The 24143-nt window shown below is 38.2% G+C and overlaps 2 protein-coding genes across 2 annotated transcripts; both read right to left on the bottom strand.

Annotated features, from left to right (window-relative positions):
• Positions 1–585: 585 nt before the first annotated feature.
• LOC131946330 (chitotriosidase-1) lies at positions 586–16617 on the bottom strand. The gene is made up of 8 exons (XM_059307021.1): positions 16235–16617; positions 14450–14585; positions 13472–13588; positions 8699–8823; positions 7198–7324; positions 5483–5668; positions 4136–4255; positions 586–894 (listed from the first exon to the last, which is right to left on the bottom strand). The coding sequence occupies exons 1-8, from the start codon at positions 16465–16467 to the stop codon at positions 760–762; spliced, it is 1179 nt and encodes a 392-aa protein (XP_059163004.1). The 5' UTR covers positions 16468–16617; the 3' UTR covers positions 586–759.
• On the bottom strand, positions 16527–21192 carry LOC131946329 (GATA zinc finger domain-containing protein 8-like). The gene is made up of 5 exons (XM_059307020.1): positions 21186–21192; positions 20938–21040; positions 18384–18495; positions 16619–17631; positions 16527–16551 (listed from the first exon to the last, which is right to left on the bottom strand). The coding sequence occupies exons 1-5, from the start codon at positions 21190–21192 to the stop codon at positions 16527–16529; spliced, it is 1260 nt and encodes a 419-aa protein (XP_059163003.1).
• Positions 21193–24143: the final 2951 nt, after the last annotated feature.

Genomic DNA, 24143 nt, shown 5'->3' with positions numbered 1-24143 from the left:
TGCTTACATTAATAGTCTCGAGTTCGGATTTCGCTCCGGGCTTAAGTCTACAAGAAGTCCCTGAGTTCATCCAGCACTGATGGGTACCTGACTCACGTTAGGAAAGTAAGAGCGGCTGGGTATAGTGCTGTCCAGACAATCCAATCATTTACCAAAGTCAAGAAAATTAGTAACTCTACTTCACCTGCCATATGTATTGTTAGGTAAGAAGAATGAACTTTAATTTTAAGCTTGACTGCCATTATTTTTAAAAGATATATTGTCTGGCACCTCTTCGAAGCTACTTAACACAAACAATTCATCAGTAATATCTCCGGCGCTTGACGAAAAAAACACATAATACTTTCAACGCAATACCGAGTTCTTACTATAGCAGATAAACATCCTATAGTGTAAACATATAGTGTGAATAGCATTCAAAACATATGGCTATTGTAGATAAATGAATAACATTGATAGTTTAACGTTCTGCCCAGTGTAAGTATTTGATATTGTGAAACAAATAGCAACTCTGTTTTTTAATGAGTATGTAACTAGGTTCGCTGCCCGTTGTTAAGTAATGAGCTCAGAGTTCAATGTGTATTGAATATGTGCATCTTTAATAACAAATAATACCATTATCAAATAATAGTAGGCCTTTACTTAACAAATGTACAAGTAAAACCTTACGATTTATAATCATAAACATCGCTGAAAATGTATTAATCGTTTGTATGAAAATTGGAAAAATGTAATAAATCAAATAGTTCGAACAATGCTTTAGTCGATGAGATTGTCATGAATCGATTGAATAAGTGGGTAGCGGCCGAGGTCACAGAAACGGTTGTTGAAGTCGTCAAGGTCAAGGTCCCAGACCATCGCACCAGCAAAGTTGTTGTCTTTAATGTACTGGACCTACAGATGACAAAATGGAACATTGACAAGATACTGGACCTACAGATGGACAAGATGGAATATTGACAAGATACTGGAGATAGACAAGATGAAACATTGACAAGGTAATGGACCTACAGATAGACAAGATGGAACATCAACAATATGCTTGGCCTACAAAAACACAAGATGTAGCATTAAAAATATACTGGATCTTTTAAACATTCACAATGTACTCTAAGACCTCAAACCTGTGATAATTATAGCTCTGACAGGAAACCTACAAAAATTATACCCTTTAATGTAGTTACACAGAAATTAGAACCAGAGAACTAGAGAAAAATGCACTGATGGAGCTGAAAAAGTATTTGAAAGAGCTATAGAAATACAAACTTACACAAAAAATACAGTATTCCGCTTTAAAAAAACATACGAAACGATTTTATTATCCCAGCATTAGCACAAACCAATCAGTGAACGAACAACGTGATGAGCTAAATTTATCTCTGATAATAACGAAACCACGGGTAGCATTTGCGTAGGAGACACAAAGGTTAAATACTTTTTGTTACAAAATAAACACATCAATTACATAAAATATATTTCACAATGCATGTATATAGACCTATTTATGCATATATGTGATATTTAATATCTTACTGTATTATATAATTTAAATCAATTGTGGTGTTGAAAATATGATTATATGTTGATTTGAGCCGTTTCACGGTGTAATTGTTTTTATAATGCAAGGGAAATAACCGAGTAGGACATTCCCAAACATTGACATAAATACACAATACTATAGTTGTAACCAAAAACCACTTTGATAGTTATAATTTGTTGTTGAATTATTAAATAATTATATATCCTCATTTAAAAAGTGCATGGTTCTGGAAAAATATTTTTAAATAGAATTATTATTTGTTTGTATATTAAATACTAAACCAGTGACTGCATTTAACAAAGAATTCACCTAGAAAAGAAAGCCCTGACAAACTTCAATTGGAGCGTTAGCAATATTGGGCTTAAAGCAAGATTTACTTTAAATAATAACAATTCTGAATGTTACGTTTTTAATCATACAACAGAAGTAAGGTAATGCTTTTTTTTCACAAGAAACACACCCAAATTACATAATTAGGACAGTAATTAAACTATTTTAGGATTTACTTTAAAAATATCTTTAAAGAATGTATTACGCTTTTCTTTATAGTTATTTAAATAGTAGTCTATAATTTATTTTCTGCTTTTTAGTGCATTATTACATAAAAGCTTGTTATTAAAACGTTTTTTATGAATTTTTTTTTCAGTATTTTACATGTTTCATTTACAATAGAGTTACATGACTAAAAACCATTGCGCGCCTACTGAACGTGATGGCGCAGCCATTGAACATGATGGCGCAGCTATTGAACGTGATGACGCGTGTGGTGTGGTTGGTTAGACATGCCTACTAATTCGGTCCAAATTTTAATTAATTCATAAAAAATTAATTAGGCATTTAATTAAGTTAAATTTAGTTTCAGATTGCAGTGTCTTCATGTCTTGACCCACGTGCCAAATGTGAATAGTATCGGTCAAGTAGAAGTATCCGAATTTTCACTCCTGCGTTTCGATCTAGACCAGGGGTCTCCAATCTACGGCCCGCGGGCCGGATGCGGCCAACGAGGTCCTCTCATTCGGCCCGCGGAGATCATTTTGTCCAAGGAAAAAAACGTTTGTTGGTGATGGCTGAGGAACTTTGCCTAGAAAATTCAAAGACATGCCTGGAAGAAACTGGCCCCCCGAACTGAAATTTGATAGGTAATGCGGCCCTCAGTCTGAAAAGTTTGGAGACCCCTGATCTAGACTGACGACAGACTGTCGAGGAAGTGAGTTAAATAAAAGCTTGTAAAAATATACAGTATTCCACTTTTAAAAACATACGATAATATTTTATTTTCCCAGTATTAGCACAAACCAATCAGTGAACGAACAACGTGATGAGGTAAATTAATCTACGAAACTACGGGTAGCATTTCCGTAGGAGACACAACCATTGAATACTTTTTGTTACAAAATAAACACATCAATTACATAAAATATATTTCACAATGCATGTATACAGACCTATTTATGTATGTATGTGATTTTTAATATTTTACTGTAATATATAATTTAAATCAATTGCGGTGTTGAAAATACGATTATATGTTGATTTGAGCCGTTTCACGTTGTAAAAATATTTTATATTGCAAGGGAAATAACCGAGTAGGAAAATCCCAAACATTGACATAAATACACAATACTTTAGTCGTAACCAAAACAAATTTGATTGTTATAATTTGTTATTGAATTATTTAATAATTATATATTGTCATTTAAAAAATGCATAGTTCTGGAAAAATATTTTTTAAGTAGAATTATTATTGATTGTATATTAAATACTAAACCAGTGACTGTATTTAACCAAGAATTCATCATGAAAAGAAAGCCCTTAATGATCCTCTGATGCATGGAACAAACAATTTCCTCTAAAGCAGGATATACTTTAAATAATTACAATTCTGAATGTATCCTGTGTTAAACCAGGGTCGGCAACCTGCGGCTCGCGAGCCGCACGCGGCTCTGTTGATGTCAAAATGCGGCTCTCCAGCTCTTTGCACAAATATTAAAAGTTAAATAATTTCTCTTTCACTGAGCGGTACAGGATTAACCTGCGTTCAGTAGGGTGGAATATAAGCCCGGTGAGAACCTAAGGAAAGAAGCGACCGATACCCCGTAATCAAACCGATATCTTAGCCAGTTAGTCTGAGTGTCTGAGTTTGCCGTGTTGAGGCCTGCCTGCCGGTGTTATCCGTAAAATAAATAAAAAATGACAGCGTATAAAGTGGATTGGGATAGTATATTATTTGATTAACATTTTTTATTATTCTGGTGAAAAATGTGTATGTTTTTAAATGAATTAATATTATTTCATATTTAAAGCTATTCTATTTATTTTAAATAACAAATCAAATTTATTTAACTAATCCTAATCAAATACCAAATGTTGAAAAAAAAATTGTTGGTGGCTTTTAAAAAAAAAACTGGGATATTTTGTAAATTATACGTTTTGGCTCTTCCGTCTCAAAAGGTTGCCAACCCCTGGTTTAAACATAAAACACAAGTTAAGTAATGTTTATTTTTCACAAGAAACACACCCAAATTACATAATTAGGACAGCAATTAAACTAATTTAGGATTTATTTTAAAAAATCTCTTTAAAGAATGTACTTACCTTGACGTCCAAGCTCTCTTGATCTTCGTAGCCCACCCATTGGTCGCCTAGCACAAGGAAAGGCACTTTCTCGCTCTCCAGTCTGTAGACCTTAGCGCCTCTCTGTATCATAGCGTAGACCTACACAGGCGAGAGATAACAGTGGCGTAACTAGGCGGGGGGGGGGGGGTCACACCGGGAGACACCAGATGTGGATGACACTAAATAGACACGCTTGTAAATTTTACCTAAATAACAACGATGTTTGCGTTGGGAGTAGCAGTACGTGGATTTGTAACTAAGGGATCGTCCATAAATGACGCCACACTCGTAGGGGGGTCCGTAATTTTGTGACGATGTGTGATTAGGGAGAGGGGGGGGGAGGTTCAGATGGTGCGACGTCACATTTTTGCATTATAAAAAAGCAATGTTAGAAAACGAATTTTAGACGTTATTTCGCGTTTTAGAAAACTGTTTTAATAAATTGTAATAGGAATTGATTAAAATACTCGATTTTGACAGAGTTCAGACAAGATTTTGGAAAAATATCGATGTTTAAAAAAATCAACTGCATTTTTGAGGGGAGTTGTAGGCTGAGGTGTGACGTCATTTTAGGGGGGGGTCTGGCTTTTTGTGACGATGTGTGACGGAGGGGAGGGGGGGGGGGGTAAGAAACGTAAAAAAAGCGTGACGTCATTTATGGATGACCCCTAAATGGATTAGTAGCTACGCACTCTTAAAACAATCGTGCAGTATTAATGGGCGCACTAATGGAGTGACGCCATAAACTACAGCATGGGGTGGCACCCGACCTAGTGACGCCATAAACTGTTAAAAGTATATATTTTCTATATAAATTATATAAATATCATTTCGTTCGGGGGGCGGTAAACATTTTTCGGGGGGGCTTCGTCCCCCCCCCCCCCCCGAAGAGATGCCTGGAAGAAACTCTGATAATTATGTGTACACTAAGATTAATAGACAATTATATGTACACTAACTGTAATAAACAAGTACAATTCACCACTATAATTGAACAAGCGCATGTACACCAACAATAAATGTACATATAGCCTACACTTACATCAATTGACAATCACATGCACATTAATATTCACATTAGTGGACAATTACATGTACACTAACAATAATGGACATGTAGGCCCTAAATGTAAAATAATATTAATGGACTTGTACATGTACATTAAGATTAGTGGTCAATTACATGTACACTAACATTTGTTGACTTGTACATGTACATTAACATTAATTGATAATTGCTTGTACACAAACAATAATGTACAAGTACAAGTACGTCAACAATAATAGACAATTAAATGTACACCAACTGTAATGTCCATGCCTCACCTCATAAAACGACATAAACCCGGCCTCCCCAGTGTACAACCCGGGTTGTCCCGGCCCGTTGACTGGTGCCTTCAGCCCGAAGACACTGGGGTTGCTGAGGGTGAATGACCGGCCATAGGTGATCAACCCAATGACAAGCTTGTCACGTGGGCAACCTTGACTCACCCAGTAGGAAGCGGCGAAGTCCTTTAGAGAAACATACAAGAACATTTGGTTACTCCGCAAGAGGAGACAATTCAAAATCTGTTTTTATCTTAGCAATGATCATAGTTGTTAAAATGTCTTCTTTAAGTATCTAGTCTTTAATACTTTTAAAAAAATGTATTTAGCTGTAAAGCTGTAAAGAAAGTTATACTATTCGTTTCTAAATTGATTTTATTTTGGAAGTAACGTAAGAACGTCTACCACCGCCCCGCCCCCCCCCCCCCCCCTCCCAAAAAAAATAAATAAAACGAAATGGAATTTGTATAGAAAATATATACTTTTAACAGTGTCACATCTCCAGAAATTTTAGTCTGACCCCCCCTCCCCCCGCACTAGGATAAAAAAGTCGGGAAGAAACACTGCTCGCACATTTTTACTTTCTCGTATATACGAAGTATAGAGAAAGTCTTGTAATCGTGCAAAAAAAAATAATCGAGATTTTTGCAAATCTCGACGTTTTACATCTCACTGATACGGAAAAACATAATTTTGCAATCTTGTCCGTATGTCTGTGTGTCCGTGTGTGTGTGTGTGTGTGTGTGTGTGTGTGTGTCCGTGTGTAAACACGATAACTTGAGTACCGTTACAGCTAGGTTGATGAAATTTCATATACAAGTATTATATCAAAATCGTAGATCCGTATCAACTTTTGAGCGATTTCGGATAACCGGAAGTGGTACTTTTTCTACTTTGAATTTTTCAAAAGCCTATAACTTGAGTACTATTTCAGATAGATAAATGAAATTTCACATGTAAGTAAAAGATCTAATTCTCTACCTTCTGTTAAATTTTGAGTAATTTCCGTTGACCGGAAGTAGTACTTTACGCTACTTCCGATTTCTCAAAAAACTAATGTAAATTTATAAAGTACTAAAACTATTGCGCACTATTATACACACCTTTATTAGGCGTTCGCTTGGTGCGCAATTGTTTTTTACTGAGATTCTATTCTATTTTTAAAAGTTTCAGTATTTAAAATGGATTAAAGATCATAACTATATCCCCAGTTACCATCCCCTGTTGTTTTATATAAGAATATTCGAGAAAGTTTAGGGGATATCACTACCGGTTTATTATAATTCGTTTTCCAAAACACCTTTGGCTAGATTTAGGGTTATAATTATGGTTAAGTATGTGACTGTTGTCTAAGCCGGCAAGAAACAAATGGACAATGACGTATGGACAACTCACGATCTCTTCACCTGACGCCAAGGTACACGCTCCAGAAAGGAAATCTCTGAACGCGCGTCCATTGTGTCTTAAGGGAAAAGGAACCATAATGTACATTGTTCTCAGTTTGAGCAATGCATGTATACAACTATAACATCCTCGCTGTCCAATAATTAACGAGTGTATATCTATTATAATTACAAAGAACTTTAAAATAGTTCTTACTTTAATAAAAGTAACGCACATTTCAAAATGGAATGTCGTGGACGCATCACGGTAGATAAGAATGTGTCAAGCGATCAAGGGGACACAACCAACGTAAATAATAGGTTTAGGTTTACCAAGTTGTAGGTCCTGTCCCTCTCGTCCTGGGGGTTCTGTGGTGGGTACAGGGGACTCACGTGGCCAGTCACAGAGTCCCAGGCACCGTAGAAGTCGTAGCTCATGAGGCAGATGTAGTCAAATACTCTGTGCACATACAAGCAATATATGGTGTTTTATGTGAGATGTAGTCAAATACTCTGTGCATATACAAGCAACATATGGTGTTTTATGTGAGATGTAGTCAAATGCTCTGTGCACATACAAGCAACATATGGTGTTAGTTTTATGTGAGATGTAGTCAAATATTCTGTGGTAGAGAGACATGCATATACAAGTAACAAAGGCTTTAGTTTTAAGTCAGATGTAGTCAAATACTTTGTGGTAGAGAGACATACATATACAAGCAACAAAGGCTTTAGTTTTAAGTCAGAGGTAGTCAAATACTCTGTGCACATACAAGCAACATATGGTGTTTTATGTCCGATGTAGTCAAATATTCTGTGGTAGAGAGACGCATATACAAGTAACATATGTCATTAGTTTTGTATGTGCATAGTTAATCAAATATTCTGTGGTAGAGAGACCTCTACATACAAGCAACATATGGTGTTAGTATTATGTCAGATGTAGTCAACTATTACCTGGTAGAAGGGCATGCATATACATACAACATATGGCATTATATTTATATGTCAGATATAGTCAAATATCCTGTGGTAGAGCTATGTGCTTATACAAGCAACATATGGTAGCAGTTTTATATCTGCAGAGATAATAATATATCATGCTGTCTACAAAGTTAGGCTTACAACATATGCCATTAGTTTTATATGAGCAGAAGTAGTCAAATATTCTGCGGTAGATATTGGATACACATGGGGACAGTTGGGGAGACTAGCGCATGACAGAGACGCCTGGAAAGCATTTGTCAGCGGCCTATCCCAGGAGGGGCAAAAGGCAAACCTAACCTAACAGCGTATGAAAGCTTACAATATAAAATGTTTTTTTTTTATTTCTTTTATTTTTATATAAAATATACATTGTATATTAAAACGGAGCTACATTGCTTTAGTTATATATTGTCAAGATCAACTGGAGATATACATGCTGATTGGGTGTTGTTTACGTTCCTTCACTTAAATTGAGAACTCGAGCCCATGAATCGAACTCATCTTTTTCAGGGTAGCAACCATGCGATTTACCGCTCGACCACGCCGTCCTGCTAATGCGGTTAAAATAATTGAAATAACAACCTTACTGCTTGTTACTTCAGCTCAGTGGCCGGATGTTTTGATTATGTGACAGGGCCGCAGAAATTTGAGTTCACTCTCATTTATACTGATACCCATATAGGGCTGGTAAGTAGGTCACCAACCAGTTCTACGGCTCAATAAAAACTGCATGAGCCATAGAACTGGTTGGTGACCTACTTACCAGCCCTATAGTGAGTATTGAATTCAAAATGAGATAGATTTACTAGTAGTAGGTTTGTTGTGAGCTGGCGAAAACGAAACTCACTGCGAGATTGCTGGGATCTCATAAGCGTCATCTATTGTGGGTTTTCCCGCCGCCACCGCCGCTGAAAGTAGGAGTCTGGGCTTTCCCGTTTTTCTATTTTCGTCAACAAAAGCTGCCATGATTTCCTGAAGGTAAACAAACAGATAATTACATTATTGAATCCATTATAGAATACTTTTTAACGACGATCCAAAACTAGAAATATTTCTGACGTAGCATTCAAGCTAACGATAGAGCGGGCACATTGTACCCCTCAGTAACGAGTTCGCCTAGAGATCCTGACTTTACACCCTTCTCTGATTGGACTGCCCCTACAACCAGAGTTTCTTTCAGACAACTTTCCGGGAGGGGGGGGGGGGGGTCAGAAGAAAGTCTACCCCCCCCCCCCCCACGAACAAAATCTAATTGATATAGAAAATGTATATTTTTACCAGTGTCCTTCCCCCCTTCCTCGGAAAATTTAGTCGGTACCCCCGAAAATTTAAAGTGCAACCGCCCCTCCCCAGGGAGAAAAAAATCTGAAAGAAACACTGCCTACCACTTCATATTAAAATTGTATCCGTTTTCAAATGAATACAATTTAATCACACGAACCATGCATTAAGTCAATATACCATGAGACAATATATAAGGTGTTATGTGTAGTGCTCCACCAATGATATTGTAACCTCATCTACAGACGTTGTGCCTATGCTACAGTAGACTGTACACACCAGTGGCGTAGTCAGGATCGTCTCAAGGGGGGTTCCAATTTTTACCCGGGGACAAACTTTCGATTTGCACCCCCCCCCCCTCAAACTTTCGATTTGCACCCCCCCTCAAACTTTCGATTTGCATCCCCCTTCAAACTTTCGATTTGCACACCCCTCATACTTTTATATATATACCGAGGGGTCTATGGGGGGGTTATGACCCCGCATAACCCCCCCTGCCTACGCCACTGGTACACACACATCTCACAACATAAAGATCTGGTCTAGCTCTAAAGTAAAACTTAACTTCTTGGCGCCCCCCTATCTCCAGTCGGTATTCGGTTACAGTGGACAACTCTGAAGTAGATTGTACACCAAGGTTTCTTCCAGGCATCTCTTCGTCTACCACCCCCACCCCCACCATCCCCACACCCCCCATCCCCCAAAATGGACTTGATATAGAAAATATCTATATATATAATTCTCTTCTGAGAGACGCTAGAAAACAAGCTGTAAGCGCGTTCCCTACCACCCCCACCCCTACATGGTCTGGTGAGCTGTGGTTCACGCTAAATGTTAAAAGCAGAGCCGGGTTTAGTGACGACTATTAGGGGCAGATAATTTAGTTTAAAACGATTTTAAACGTAGGGGGGAGGGGGGAGTAACTAAGTGGAGTTTACTTTAACGGAGGGGGGGGGGGGGGAAGGAGGGGCGGGGGGAAAGGAGGGGCTTGGGGGGGGGGGGGGGGTTATCGTCCTTAACGAGCTACTTATATATATATATATATTATATATTATATATATAAATATTTTCAGTGTCAGCGTTGGTACTATCGAATTCACAAATTATGAATTACTGAAAAGTAGAAAAAACAACAACTAACTAGCGGCGTATGATATGCCGCGGGTCGGCTCGTATACTTTAACAAGCGTCCGCACCACCCGGATAATTCAGTCCTACCCCTCCCCCCCCCCCCCCCCCCCCCCGGGAGAATAAATTCTGAAAGCAACACCGATGTATACATCAATCCTCCAAACTAAAGATCTTCTGGTCTAGCTCTTTATAAAACCTACATCATGATAAGTCCGGTCTGCATTCGGCACGTACTTAGGTTACTATGGACAACTCTGAAGTAGACTGTAAGCATCAATCCCCCCAACCTAAAAATGTTGTAATCTAGCTCTAACTAAAACCTACATCATCACATCCCTTGTGCCAAATCAGTACGTACTTTGGTTGCTGTGGACAACTCTAAAGTAGACTGTACACACCAATAGGGCTGCTAAGTAGGTCACCAAACAATTTTACGGCTCAATAAAAACCTGCATGAGCCATAGAACTGGTTGGTGACCTACTTACCAGCCCTATTCTCCAACATAAAGATCTTGTAGTCTAGCTCTAACTAAAACCTACATCACGACGCTACTTGTTCCCAATCGGTACGTGCTTTGGTTACTATATGTAACTCTAACGTGTGTGGGTTGATGGTATTTTGGTGTACTCACTTGTGTGTGGGTTGATGGTGTTTTGGTGTACTCACTAGTGTGTGTTGATGGTATTTTGGTGTACTCACTAGTGTGTGTTGATGGTATTTTGGTGTACTCACTTGTGTGTGGGTTGATGGTGTTTTGGTGTACTCACTAGTGTGTGTTGATGGTATTTTGGTGTACTCACTAGTGTGTGTTGATGGTATTTTGGTGTACTCACTTGTGTGGGTTGATGGTATTTCGGTGTACTCACTAGTGTGTGTTGATGGTATTTTGGTGTACTCACTTGTGTGGGTTGATGGTATTTTGGTGTACTCACTTGTGTGTGGGTTGATGGTATTTCGGTGTACTCACTTGTGTGGGTTGATGGTATTTTGGTGTACTCACTTGTGTGGGTTGATGGTGTTTTGGTGTACTCACTTGTGTGGGTTGATGGTATTTTGGTGTACTCACTTGTGTGTGTTGATGGTATTTTGGTGTACTTACTTGTGTGTGTTGATGGTATTTTGGTGTACTCACGTGTGTTGATGGTATTTTGGTGTACTCACTTGTGTGTGTTGATGGTATTTTGGTGTACTCACGTGTGTTGATGGTGTTTTGGTGTACTCACTTGTGTGGGTTGATGGTGTTTTGGTGTACTCACTAGTGTGTGTTGATGGTATTTTGGTGTACTCACTTGTGTGGGTTGAGGGTATTTTGGTGTACTCACTTGTGTGTGGGTTGATGGTATTTCGGTGTACTCACTTGTGTGGGTTGATGGTATTTTGGTGTACTCACTTGTGTGGGTTGATGGTGTTTTGGTGTACTCACTTGTGTGGGTTGATGGTATTTTGGTGTACTCACGTGGGTTGATGGTATTTTGGTGTACTCACTTGTGTGTGTTGATGGTATTTTGGTGTACTTACTTGTGTGTGTTGATGGTATTTTGGTGTACTCACGTGAGTTGATGGTATTTTGGTGTACTCACTTGTGTGTGTTGATGGTATTTTGGTGTACTCACTTGTGTGGGTTGATGGTGTTTTGGTGTACTCACTTGTGTGGGTTGATGGTGTTTTGGTGTACTCACTTGTGTGGGATGATGGTATTTTGGTGTACTCACTTGTGTGGGATGATGGTATTTTGGTGTACTCACGTGTGTGGGTTGATGGTATTTTGGTGTACTCACGTGTGTGGGTTGATGGTATTTTGGTGTACTCACTTGTGTGTGTTGATGGTATTTTGGTGTACTCACTTGTGTGGGTTGAGGGTATTTTGGTGTACTCACGTGTGTGGGTTGATGGTATTTTGGGGGACTCACTTGTGTGGGTTGATGGTATTTTGGTGTACTCACTTGTGTGTGTTGATGGTATTTTGGTGTACTCACTTGTGTGGGTTGATGGTATTTTGGTGTACTTACTTGTGTGGGTTGATGGTATGTTGGTGTTCTCACTTGTGTGTGTTGATGGTATTTTGGTGTACTCATTTGTGTGGGTTGATGGTATTTTGGTGTACTCACTTGTGAGGGGTTGATGGTATTTTGGTGTACTCACTTGTGTGGGTTGATGGTATTTTGGTGTACTTACTTGTGTGGGTTGATGGTATTTTGGTGTACTCACTTGTGTGGGTTGATGGTATTTTGGTGTACTCACTTGTGTGTGTTGATGGTATTTTGGTGTACTCACTTGTGTGGGTTGATGGTATTTTGATGTACTCACGTGTGTGTGTTGATGGTATTTTGGTGTACTCACTTGTGTTGATGGTATTTTGGTGTACTCACTTGTGTGGGTTGATGGTATTTTGGTGTACTCACTTGTGTGGGTTGATGGTATTTTGGTGTACTCACTCGTGTGGGTTGATGGTATTTTGGTGTACTCACGTGTTTGGATGGTATTTTGGTGTACTCACGTGTTTGGATGGTATTTTGGTGTACTCACGTGTGTGGGTTGATGGTGTTTTGGTGTACTCACTTCTGTGGGTTGATGGTATTTTGGTGTACTCACTTGTGTGGGTTGATGGTATTTTGGTGTACTCACTTGTGTGTGTTGATGGTATTTTGGTGTACTTACTTGTGTGTATTGATGGTATTTTGGTGTACTCACTTGTGTGTGTTGATGGTATTTTGGTGTACTAACTTGTGTGTGTTGATGGTATTTTGGTGTACTCACGTGTGTTGATGGTATTTTGGTGTACTCACTTGTGTGTGTTGATGGTATTTTGGTGTACTAACTTGTGTGTGTTGATGGTATTTTGGTGTACTCACTTCTGTGGGTTGATGGTATTTTGGTGTACTCACTTGTGTGGGTTGATGGTGTTTTGGTGTACTCACTTGTGTGTGTTGATGGTATTTTGGTGTACTCACTTGTGTGTGTTGATGGTATTTTGGTGTACTCACGTGTTTGGATGGTATTTTGGTGTACTCACTTGTGTGTGTTGATGGTATTTTGGTGTACTCACGTGTTTGGATGGTATTTTGGTGTACTCACTTGTGTGGGTTGATGGTATTTTGGTGTACTCACTTGTGTGTGTTGATGGTGTTTTGGTGTACTCACTTGTGTGTGTTGATGGTATTTTGGTGTACTCACGTGTGTGGGTTGATGGTAGTTTGGTGTACTCACCTTCACCAGGAGCGTGAACCGCTGCTTGTCCTCTGGGGGACTGCCACGGTCAGCCGGGTACTCCCAGTCAAGGTCAAGGCCATCAAACTTCCACTTTCTCAAGTAGTCGACGGCGGACTGAAAGTAAAGAGTATCCGGAAGTCGGGAGTAACGCGTGTGAGTAACGAGTGGAGGGGGGCGGGGGGTTAAAGCCATTTGTTAATCCGTTTACCCACTTGAATTAATGTTACACCGACACAGCTTATTGAAGAAATACACGTCACTGTATGAAACATTTTTTTTTAGTTTTTTTAGCTTTAAAATGAACATTAAATTTTACGTAAATCCTTAGCTTATTCGTTTTTTTTTCATACTAATTTTGGCATCATTTTAGTTAAAATCATAAGTTTTCTATTTATAAGGTATATTAAAAAGTCATCTCTATTGTATCTATCTTGAACATTTACGTTTCAACATAGCTTAGCAAAGTTGATAGTTGACTGCCAATGTTTTATAGTTAAGTTCAAAAGACATAATTTTAACTTCAAAAGTCTTATTTTTAGCTTCACATGTCTCATTTTTAGCTTCAACAGTCATAGCTCTTATTGTTAACACCTAAAGGGTTAGAACTTCAAAAGTATTCTTTTTAGCTTCAGAAGTCTTATTTTTAACTTCAAAAGTCTTAGTTTTAACTTCCAAAGTCTTATTTTTAACTTCACATGTCTCATTTTTAGTTTCAACAGTCATAGCTCTTATTGTTAACATCAAAAGGCTTAGACCTTAACTTCAAAATTGTTATTTTTAACTTCAAAAACTTTATGTTTAAGTTCAAATGTCTTATTTCTAGCTTCAACAGACTAATTGTTAACTTCAAATTTCTTATTTTTAACTTCAAAAGTCGTACTTTAATTTCAACCGTCTTATTGTTAACTTCTAAAGTTTTATCTTTATCTTCAAAGTATTATAGTTAACTTGAAACGTCTTATCGTTAATTAGGACCTTAATGAACGCCGCCCTTCTGTCGGCAGACGACACCATCATAGAAAATGGCGGCGAGGACAAAGTCCAACCTCCCAGCGACAATGACACTTTTACTTCTGGGTTCTTTTGTTTGATGTCGTTCACTCTTTCATACCTGTAGAACATATAGGCGATACGTATGTATTCTCTAGACATTTATAGCCAGAGGCGTAGCGAGGGGGAGGGTGGGGGGGTGCGGACCGCACCGGGTGACACCATTTAGGGGGGTGACACCAAGGCAAAAAATAGCAAAATATATAGAGAAAAACTTGAGGAAGGGGGGTGCAAATCGAAAGTTTGAGGGGGGGGGGGGGGGGGAGGACATCTGTTTTAACAGTATAAGAAAGGTTCCTTATATAAATACATATTTTTAACCGGCAACTAAAATTTACGTTAAGTGTAATTGATAACAAATGTCAATATAGGTTTATATAACACAAACATACACACACACACACACACACACACACACACACATATATATATATATATATATATATATATATATATATATATATATATATATATATATATATATATATATATATATATATATATATATATATGCAATATACGATAACTTTATAGATTTGGAGATTTACGCTCATTGATCCTTCTCAACAAGTTAAGTAGTTTAGCACCTGTCTAAATTGAATCCCCAAATAAGATAGACCACCTTAATTATTTATAGGGCCTAAGGTACAGAAGCAATATTTATATAACAGTACAGGTTCAGAGCTGTGCATACATAATTTGGTAAACCTATATATGTAGTATAACGAAACGAAATAGATTTGAGAAGCCTACATACCCACACTCCATACATAGGTAGTATAAAGTAATATATGCGATAATCTGACATGCCCACACTCCACATATATGTATAATAAAGTAATATATGAGATACACATACATACCCACACCCCACATACATAAAGTATAAAGTAATATATGAGATACACATACATACCCACACCCCACATACATATAGTATAAAGTAATATATAAGATACACATACATACCCACACCCCACATACATAAAGTATAAAGTAATATATGAGATACACATACATACCCACACCCCACATACATATAGTATAAAGTAATATATGAGATACACATACATACCCACACCCCACATACATATAGTATAAAGTAATATATGAGATACACATACATACCCACACCCCACATACATATAGTATAAAGTAATATATGAGATACACATACATACCCATACCCCACATACATATAGTATAAAGTAATATATGAGATACACATACATACCCACACCCCACATATATGTAGTATAAAGTAATATATGAGATACACATACATACCCACACCCAACATACATATAGTATAAAGTAATATATGAGATACACATACATACCCACACCCCACATACATGTAGTTTAAAGCAATATATGAGATACACATACATGCCTACACCCCACATATATGTAGTATAAAGTAATATATGAGATACACATACATCCCCACACCCCACATACAAGTAGTATAAAGCAATACACATACATACCCACACCCCACATATATATATAGTATAAAGCAATATATGAGATACAGATACATCCCCACACCCCACATACATGCCCACACCCCACATATATGTAGTATAAAGCAATATATGAGATACATATACATCCCCACACCCTACACATACGTAGTATGAAGCAACATATGAGACACACATACAAGCCCACACCCCACATATATGTAGTATAAAGAAATACACATACATGCCTACACTCCAAGGTGTACTCTCATCATTCCACTCATACGGCGCCAACTGGCTCGACTCGTTCAGCTTGGCAAAGGCGTAGTGAATGTGGGTGCACAGGTGGGGGTCGATATCCTCAGGTAAAAACTTCCCGGCACCGTGCCGGTACTGGGACCAGTTGGTGTAGTAGCAGACCAGCTTTTTGTTGCCCTGGCGGCTGGTGCCTTTTCTCTTCGGAACCGCGGTTGCCATGGGTTTCGTTCCAGGGTACCCCACGACAGAGAAGGTGTTTTTATTTCTGTTTTGGTGAACTAAGGGATTTTGATGTTTAAGATTCTGAAGACGAGAATGTGTTGTGTTTTGTTGACGAAGATTGATAGATTCGAATTTTTTTCTCTGGAACTCCTGAGTTCTAATAGATGGTCTATGTGGTTCTGGTTTTGAGTTTCTGATATCGTCCGATTTCTTTGTTTTGATTAGAGTTTGATCAACTTCCGGTGAATTGGGAGGAATCAGCTGACGTTTTAAATGAGGTTGTTGTATAGTAGGTTTAAATCTCCCAGTCGGGGCTTGCAAGGCTCGGCCTTTACCTTTAGGGTTGGATCTCACTGGTTTATCATTCGGTGTTTGGTTTCTTTCGTCAGATTTGGGTTTAAGTTTCCGTGACGGAACGTTCAGAATCCGGCGTCTTTCTCCGTCGTTATTTGTTTCAACAGACCAGCTGATCGGATTATCGAAGGTGGAGATTAGGCTTGGTTTGTGTTGAGTTAATCTCATGTGTTGTGGGATTTTGGGATTATCAGACCTGGAGTTAAGGTTACGATTATCTTGAGCTAAATTCCCGTATTGAAATACTGTTGAAGTATCGGATTTAGAGTTCAGATTAGGATTATCTTGAGCTAAACTCCCGTATTGAAATACTGTTGAAGTATCGGATTTAGAGTTCAGGTTAGGATTATCTTGAGCTGATTCCCCGTATTGGAATACTGTAGGATTATCGGATTTTGAGTTCAGGTTAGGATTATCTTGAGCTGATTCCCCATATTGGAAGACAGAGGGGTTTTCCCTTCGTGGGGGTATGTTCGGGTTGGCGGGTTGAACCTTCTTAGCGGGTTGAAAAGTTAATTGTTGTGGGATGTTGTTGTTACTCCAGTGTGAAGATACGGAGTATCGCAAGTTGTCTTGTTTAATGGCGTTTTTTATCCTGCCGTTTCTACGGTTTTCATTGTTGTTTGTTTGTACGTATGGATTTCTTACAGGTTTATTTTCATTGTTTATTTTTCTGTAATTCCGCACTCCGGAAACTGAACGTGGGTTCGATCCTCCATTTCCTGAAGACTTTTGTAGAGTCTCAAATTTAGAGTTTGGTGAAACTTGGATTTCGTTTTTTGTTGGATTAGGTTTATGATCAGTGACCTTGTGGAGGATTAGATAAAATGTGATAACTAATCAATCTACAATTAGAAAATGGCTTTATAGTAGTAATCATACTAGTTTAAATACATATATTATATAGAGAGCAATAGTGAAAGTCTAAATACATTGAGTTTGAATCCCATATGTCATAACGTAGATGTATAAGACTAGACTAATATTTCCCTATATGCCGAGGTCAAGAACCATATAAACTCTACTTCATATGGCAGCTGGATCAATAGGTTTAAAGATGAATCTTTACTGTTTATGTTTTACACATCCTTTTTAGGATTAATTTTTAAAAAAGCAACACTAAAAGTCTGTTTTGTTGAAATGTAATAGATCTAGTACTTGGTTACAAATAAAGCCATAACTAAAATCGATGCAATCAACACTGTGCGTAAACGGTGTTGACCTAAATTCCGATCTATTATTAAATGATACATTGCATACATACAAGCGTATACCCATAACCATATACATACAGATCTATAAGTAGGCCTACTCGTACACAATACATTACGAAGATGGACTTAACAAAGTCTGATCCTTATTGTAATCATAGCACTAGTCTTAACAAAAGCCCAGGCCCCCCCCCCCCCCACTTCAATACGTACACAAGAAATTACGAAATTACATAACCTCTAACCATAACCCAAACACTAGCCTTAACCGTGATACACAATCATAAACAACACACGACTGAGGCATAATGTACCAACATAACAATTAACATATCAAATACTACTTACTCGTGAATACTCGCTGCATCTATTTATAGACAACGCGTCACATGCTGCTGAAAGTGGGTTAAAGTACAGACCACGTGGACACCTTTGTAGGTCAGCTCGACCTTGAACACACCTGGTGTGTCAGGGGAAAAAGGGGAAGTGAATCAACAAATTACCTGATGTGTTGGCTGTGTGGGAATGTGTGGGCTGTGTGGGAATGTGTGGGCTGTGTGGGAATGTGTGGGCTGTGTGGGAATGTGTGGGCTGTGTGGGAATGTGTGGGCTGTGTGGGAATGTGTGGGCTGTGTGGGAATGTGTGGGCTGTGTGAGAATGTGTGGGAATGTGTGGGCTGTGTGGGAATGTGTGGGCTGTGTGGGAATGTGTGGGCTGTGTGGGAATGTGTGGGCTGTGTGGGAATGTGTGGGCTGTGTGGGAATGTGTGGGCTGTGTGGGCTGTGTGGGAATGTGTGGGCTGTGTGGGAATGTGTGGGCTGTGTGGGAATGTGTGGGCTGTGTGGGCTGTGTGGGAATGTGTGGGCTGTGTGGGAATGTGTGGGCTGTGTGGGAATGTGTGGGCTGTGTGGGAATGTGTGGGCTGTGTGGGAATGTGTGGGCTGTGTGGGAATGTGTGGGCTGTGTGGGAATGTGTGGGCTGTGTGGGAATGTGTGGGCTGTGTGGGAATGTGTGGGCTGTGTGGGCTGTGTGGGAATGTGTGGGAATGTGTGGGCTGTGTGGGAATGTGTGGGCTGTGTGGGAATGTGTGGGCTGTGTGGGAATGTGTGGGCTGTGTGGGAATGTGTGGGCTGTGTGGGCTGTGTGGGAATGTGTGGGAATGTGTGGGCTGTGTGGGAATGTGTGGGCTGTGTGGGAATGTGTGGGCTGTGTGGGAATGTGTGGGCTGTGTAGAAATGGCCTGGGAATTTCGTGAGATGCAGAAGTAGAGAGAAATGGTGGGAATGTGTGTGAATATTCTACTCCACACTTTTAGATGAGGGGTCGTCCATAAATGACGTCACACTCGTAGGGGGTCCGTAATTTTGTGACGGTGTGTGATGATGGGGAAGGGGGGCAGGTTCAGATGGTGTGACGTCACTTTTTTCGCTTTATAATAAAAGAATGTTAGGAAACGAGTTTCAGCCATTATTTCGCGTTTCAGAAAACTGTTTTAATAAATTGTAATAGGAATTGATCAAAATACCCTATGTTGACAGAGTTCTGACAAGATTTTGGAAAATATCGATGTTTTAAGAAAAATTCAACAGCAATTTTGATGGCTGAGGTGTGACGTCATTTTAGAGGGGAGGGTCTGGCTTTTTGTGACGACGTGTGACGGAGGGGAGGGGGGTAACAATCGTCAAAAAAATCGTGATGACCTCTAAGACATGGTGCGCGCTTCTTAATGAATGACTTAGAAGCCAAACATCTTAGTGAAATGATATTAATTAGGGACTAAAATGTAAGGACCTAACTTAGGGGAACTAAATGCAAGGAACTTCACCTAATACATATAAAATCACACTACAATGACTGTGGCTATTGTTCTGTAACCATTATGCCAGAATCAGTATGATTGTGTTGGTGTTTCCGTTAAACTAATTATGACTTTTAACTGTAGTCGCTAACCAATTCTGATTTTTACTCTTATAATTAACAGCAGTGATCATAAACTCAGTACTAGCTCCAGCTAAATCACTAACCCTAAACATTCTTGCCTCTATTGATACACAAATACCGGACACAAAACCTTAATTCGATACAGTATTGCTCTTTCGGCGATTTTAAATCTACATATATTTAATTAAGTTCGTTAAAAAAAACAAATAGATCTTATTTTTAAAAATCCAACACGCTTTCAAGGGTAAAGTGCAGCCTTATAAGAACTAAAACTATTTAACCAATGTAAAAAAAAAAATAATTAAAAGATTGAGAAATCGCTCTATTAGCTCTGATCAAAGTTTATATCTGTAAAGTGGTAGCTTGTACTAGTTGTACTACATTGAAAAAAGTCTTCTGATTACAACTTAACTACAGCTCTAGAGGAGGCACTAGACTGTACGAGTATTAAGCCTAGTAATTTAATCAGCAACCAAGGTATAAAAAGTACCACCGTTACACATTTGAGAAAAACTAGAAAATTTTTGTCATTTATTAACCGAAACGAAATAATTAGTAAATTCGAGATTACCTCCAACACAATTAAGAATTACGTGTCAACTTGTTATGCGCCATCGAGGCCATTGACTCCGATTTCAGCCTGCTTTTCTTTTTGGATTTGCTTCCATAGCATTTGTCCAACCAAGAACAAACTACAAGGCAGCAGTGGTTTGGAGTTGTCTTTTCCTAGAAAGGAGTTGCGGAACACGTCTATCGAGCCTCATCTGCCCGGGGGTTCGAACTCTGTACTTCTCGGGTTAGCAGCCATGAGCTTTACCGACCCGACCACTTTTGCATTCCGTCTTATATTGCTATAAGCCATTATAATCGACACAAAATAAAACATAAAGGTAGAAGAAAGACAGACCCAGTAGAGGTAGAAGAAGGATGAGACAACTAAAAGACAAGTATATGCTCACTTTATAAATCTGGTGCAGTCAAGCACGGGATGCACGTGACCATCGCCTAACCTGGCACAGAGTCTGCGTGCCTGTTCAAAACTGACAGCATTTGAAGGCAGGGCTGGAATAGATTTACCTTGGTAGTTAACAACAGACACCAAAACATGCTAGAAATGTTACAATGCTTTTTGTACGGCCGAGAGAAAATAAATTTAACTGTTGTTAGTTGTGATAGAAACAAGTTAGGGTTAGCTTTTTGTATTTACATTCCATTTAAAACAAGTTAAGATGTACATTTTAAACTAGTTAGGTTTGGCGTTTCGTGCTTTGATGATAGATAAAAAAGCAAACAAATTAATTTCAATTACATCGACATAAAAAGAAGTTATTTTAATACACAAAATCAAATCTAAATGTGCCAGCATTATCTAATACTACTAAAAGTCAAGTTTGTTTACATGTTTGAATATTTATTTGTTTGTTTTTTTGTTTGTCCGATCGAGTATTGTGATATGTTCTACTCTATCCGGAGAGCTGTAAAATAGTATGTAGGTAGAGAATAATTTTTTTAATGCAGACAGACTGTTAATCACAAATTTATTTAAAGACGTTAAAATTTATTGATTTTTTCATAGGTATACTAACCACAATTTTTTAAAAAGATTTGAAAAGCCACTAGACTCGACGGAAACAGTGACGTCACATGATGTGTTTATTTTTTTACATCGATAATGGCGGCCTATCGAAGAAGATTGTGTTCCCATTCCAATGTTTAACGCGTTCTAAAGCTAATTTTCTGTCGGCTTTAACTTTAACAATACGTCCGTTTGCTGTATTTATTACGTTCCAACACTTATATCAATTTTCAACTGTCTTTTTTCATTTAGTTTTACAATACATTTCTCTAGATCTAAAGATCAGCTGTCGAAGGAAAGTTATGAATCTAGCCTAGATCTAGATCTAGCCTAGATCTAGGTCACTAGACTCAATGTAAATTCTAGATCTAGACTTAATGTAAATTCTACATCTAGAATCTATTTCAGGCCTTAATACATCTAGAATCTATTTCAGGTCTTAATTATTTTATATAAATCTTTGCTTGGCTAATTTAAGATAAAATTTAATTTGAAAGTCACTACTACTACTACTAGACCTAGATTCTAGATCTATGCGCGTAAATCAAGTTGCATAAGGAGACTCAAAGCATAGTATAAAAATTCACTTGTGACGTAACGAGTAAATAGCTAAGATGGTAGTGTAGCCGGCTCTCATGCGGGTGGCACAGGTTCTAGACCAATATGTCAATGATATTTTTTTTTTCATTTTTTTTTTTAGATGTGAATGATAAAGTTGCCTATCTGAACTTGGAAGGATACAGGGCAGGTGAAGTAGAGTTCATCTGTTTCTTTGTCCTAAGCATATGAAAGGATAGTGTGGTCAGAGACATGTTCGGCTGGAATCGTTTTTTAAACGATAAAAACATGTTGTCTGAGACTTGGCGGGACACTGGGCAGGTGAAGTAGAGTTGAGTAGGTCACCTGTGACGTCAGTATAAGAAGGGATAGTCCGAAATCGGTGTTTTCGGTGTTTTTAAAAGATAAAAAACATATTTTTGAATGTGGGGTCTGTTTTTTGTGACGATAAGTGACACTGCAGTAGCGTAGCGATGAGGGGGGGGGGGGGGGGGCGGGAGGGGGAGGGGAGGCGGGGGGGGGGGGGGAAGGGGAGGTGGAGGGGGGAAGGGGGGGCGGGGGGGACATATGTTGATTATACTTCTCAATGATAACAATTCATATTTTTACAAGCTTTTATTTAACTCACTTCCTCGTCAGTCTGTCGTCAGTCGTCAGTCTGTCTAGACGGAAACGCAGGAGTGAAAATTCGGACAGTTCTACTTGACCGACACGATTCACAGTTGGCACGTGGGTCAAGACATGAAGACAATGCAATCTGAAACTAAATTTGACTTAATTGGATGCCTAATTGATTTTTTATGAATTAATTAAAATTTGGACCGAATTAGTAGGCATGTCTAGCCAACCACACCACACGCGTCATCAATAGCTGCGCCATCACGACCACGTAATGGCTGCGTTCAAAAACCATTGCGCGCCTACTGAACGTGATATTCAGTAGGCGCGCAATGGTTTTTAGTCATGTAACTCTTTTGTAGATAAAACATGTAAAGTACTGAAAAAAAAATTCATAAAAAACGTTTTAATAACAAGCTTTTATGTAATGATGCACTAAAAAGTAGAAAATAAATTATAGACTACTATTTAAATAACTATAAAGAAAAGCGTGGGTGTCTTCCTTAACATTAGTAAAGGTATCCAATAGATACTAAAGTGACCCACGCTTTTCTTTATAGTTATTTAAATAGTAGTCTATAATTTATTTTCTACTTTTTAGTGCATCATTACATAAAAGCTTGTTATTAAAACGTTTTTTATGAATTTTTTTTTAAAAAATATTATGACCAAGAATAAAAACGTACCTTCCGTTATACAGACACTTAGAAAGTATATTGTAAGTAAATGGTATGAAACTGTGAGCCCGAACATTTTTGGAAATTTGACCTTTGACCTAAACGACAATACATAAAATTAATATGTAACCATATATATATATATATATATATATATATATATATATATATATATATATATATATATATATATATATATATATATATATATATATATATATATATATATATATATATATATATATATTATATATAACAGCTCACATCTATGACGAGGTAAGTTGAATGAATGTATTGACTGTCACTAAGAAGAACACATACGCCACCTTAACAGTTAAACAACATGTTTATCTCAGGTAGTATTAGAGGTAGGTTCGTCTAAAGGTCAACGGAATAATTAATTTTATTCTCGGCTTTCCATCGATTAATTATAACCAATTTCGAGAAGACATTTAAAAAAAATGCTCTATAAAATGTTTAATGTTATAACACAAAGCAAGACTTTTTCCCAACTTGATGTCATACATTTCTACTCTTATTTCTACTCCACCGGCCTATTCTGTTGTCCTCTGCCGCACACATTAACCATAATTCTAACGAAAATAAACGTCTTTGTTTCACTCCTAATTTTAAGATGCACTTATATGCTAAGGAATTTAGTAATTAGCATCTCCGTTATTTTTTTACGCAAAGCAATGTAACCTTAACCCCCCCCCCCCTCCCCCACCTCCCAAAC

This window comes from Physella acuta, unplaced genomic scaffold (genome assembly GCF_028476545.2).
Source record: "Physella acuta isolate Inbredline_101_S28 unplaced genomic scaffold, ASM2847654v3 ptg000553l, whole genome shotgun sequence".
NCBI classification, from domain to species: domain Eukaryota; kingdom Metazoa; phylum Mollusca; class Gastropoda; family Physidae; genus Physella; species Physella acuta.
This window is presented reverse-complemented; position numbering and strand designations above follow the sequence as displayed.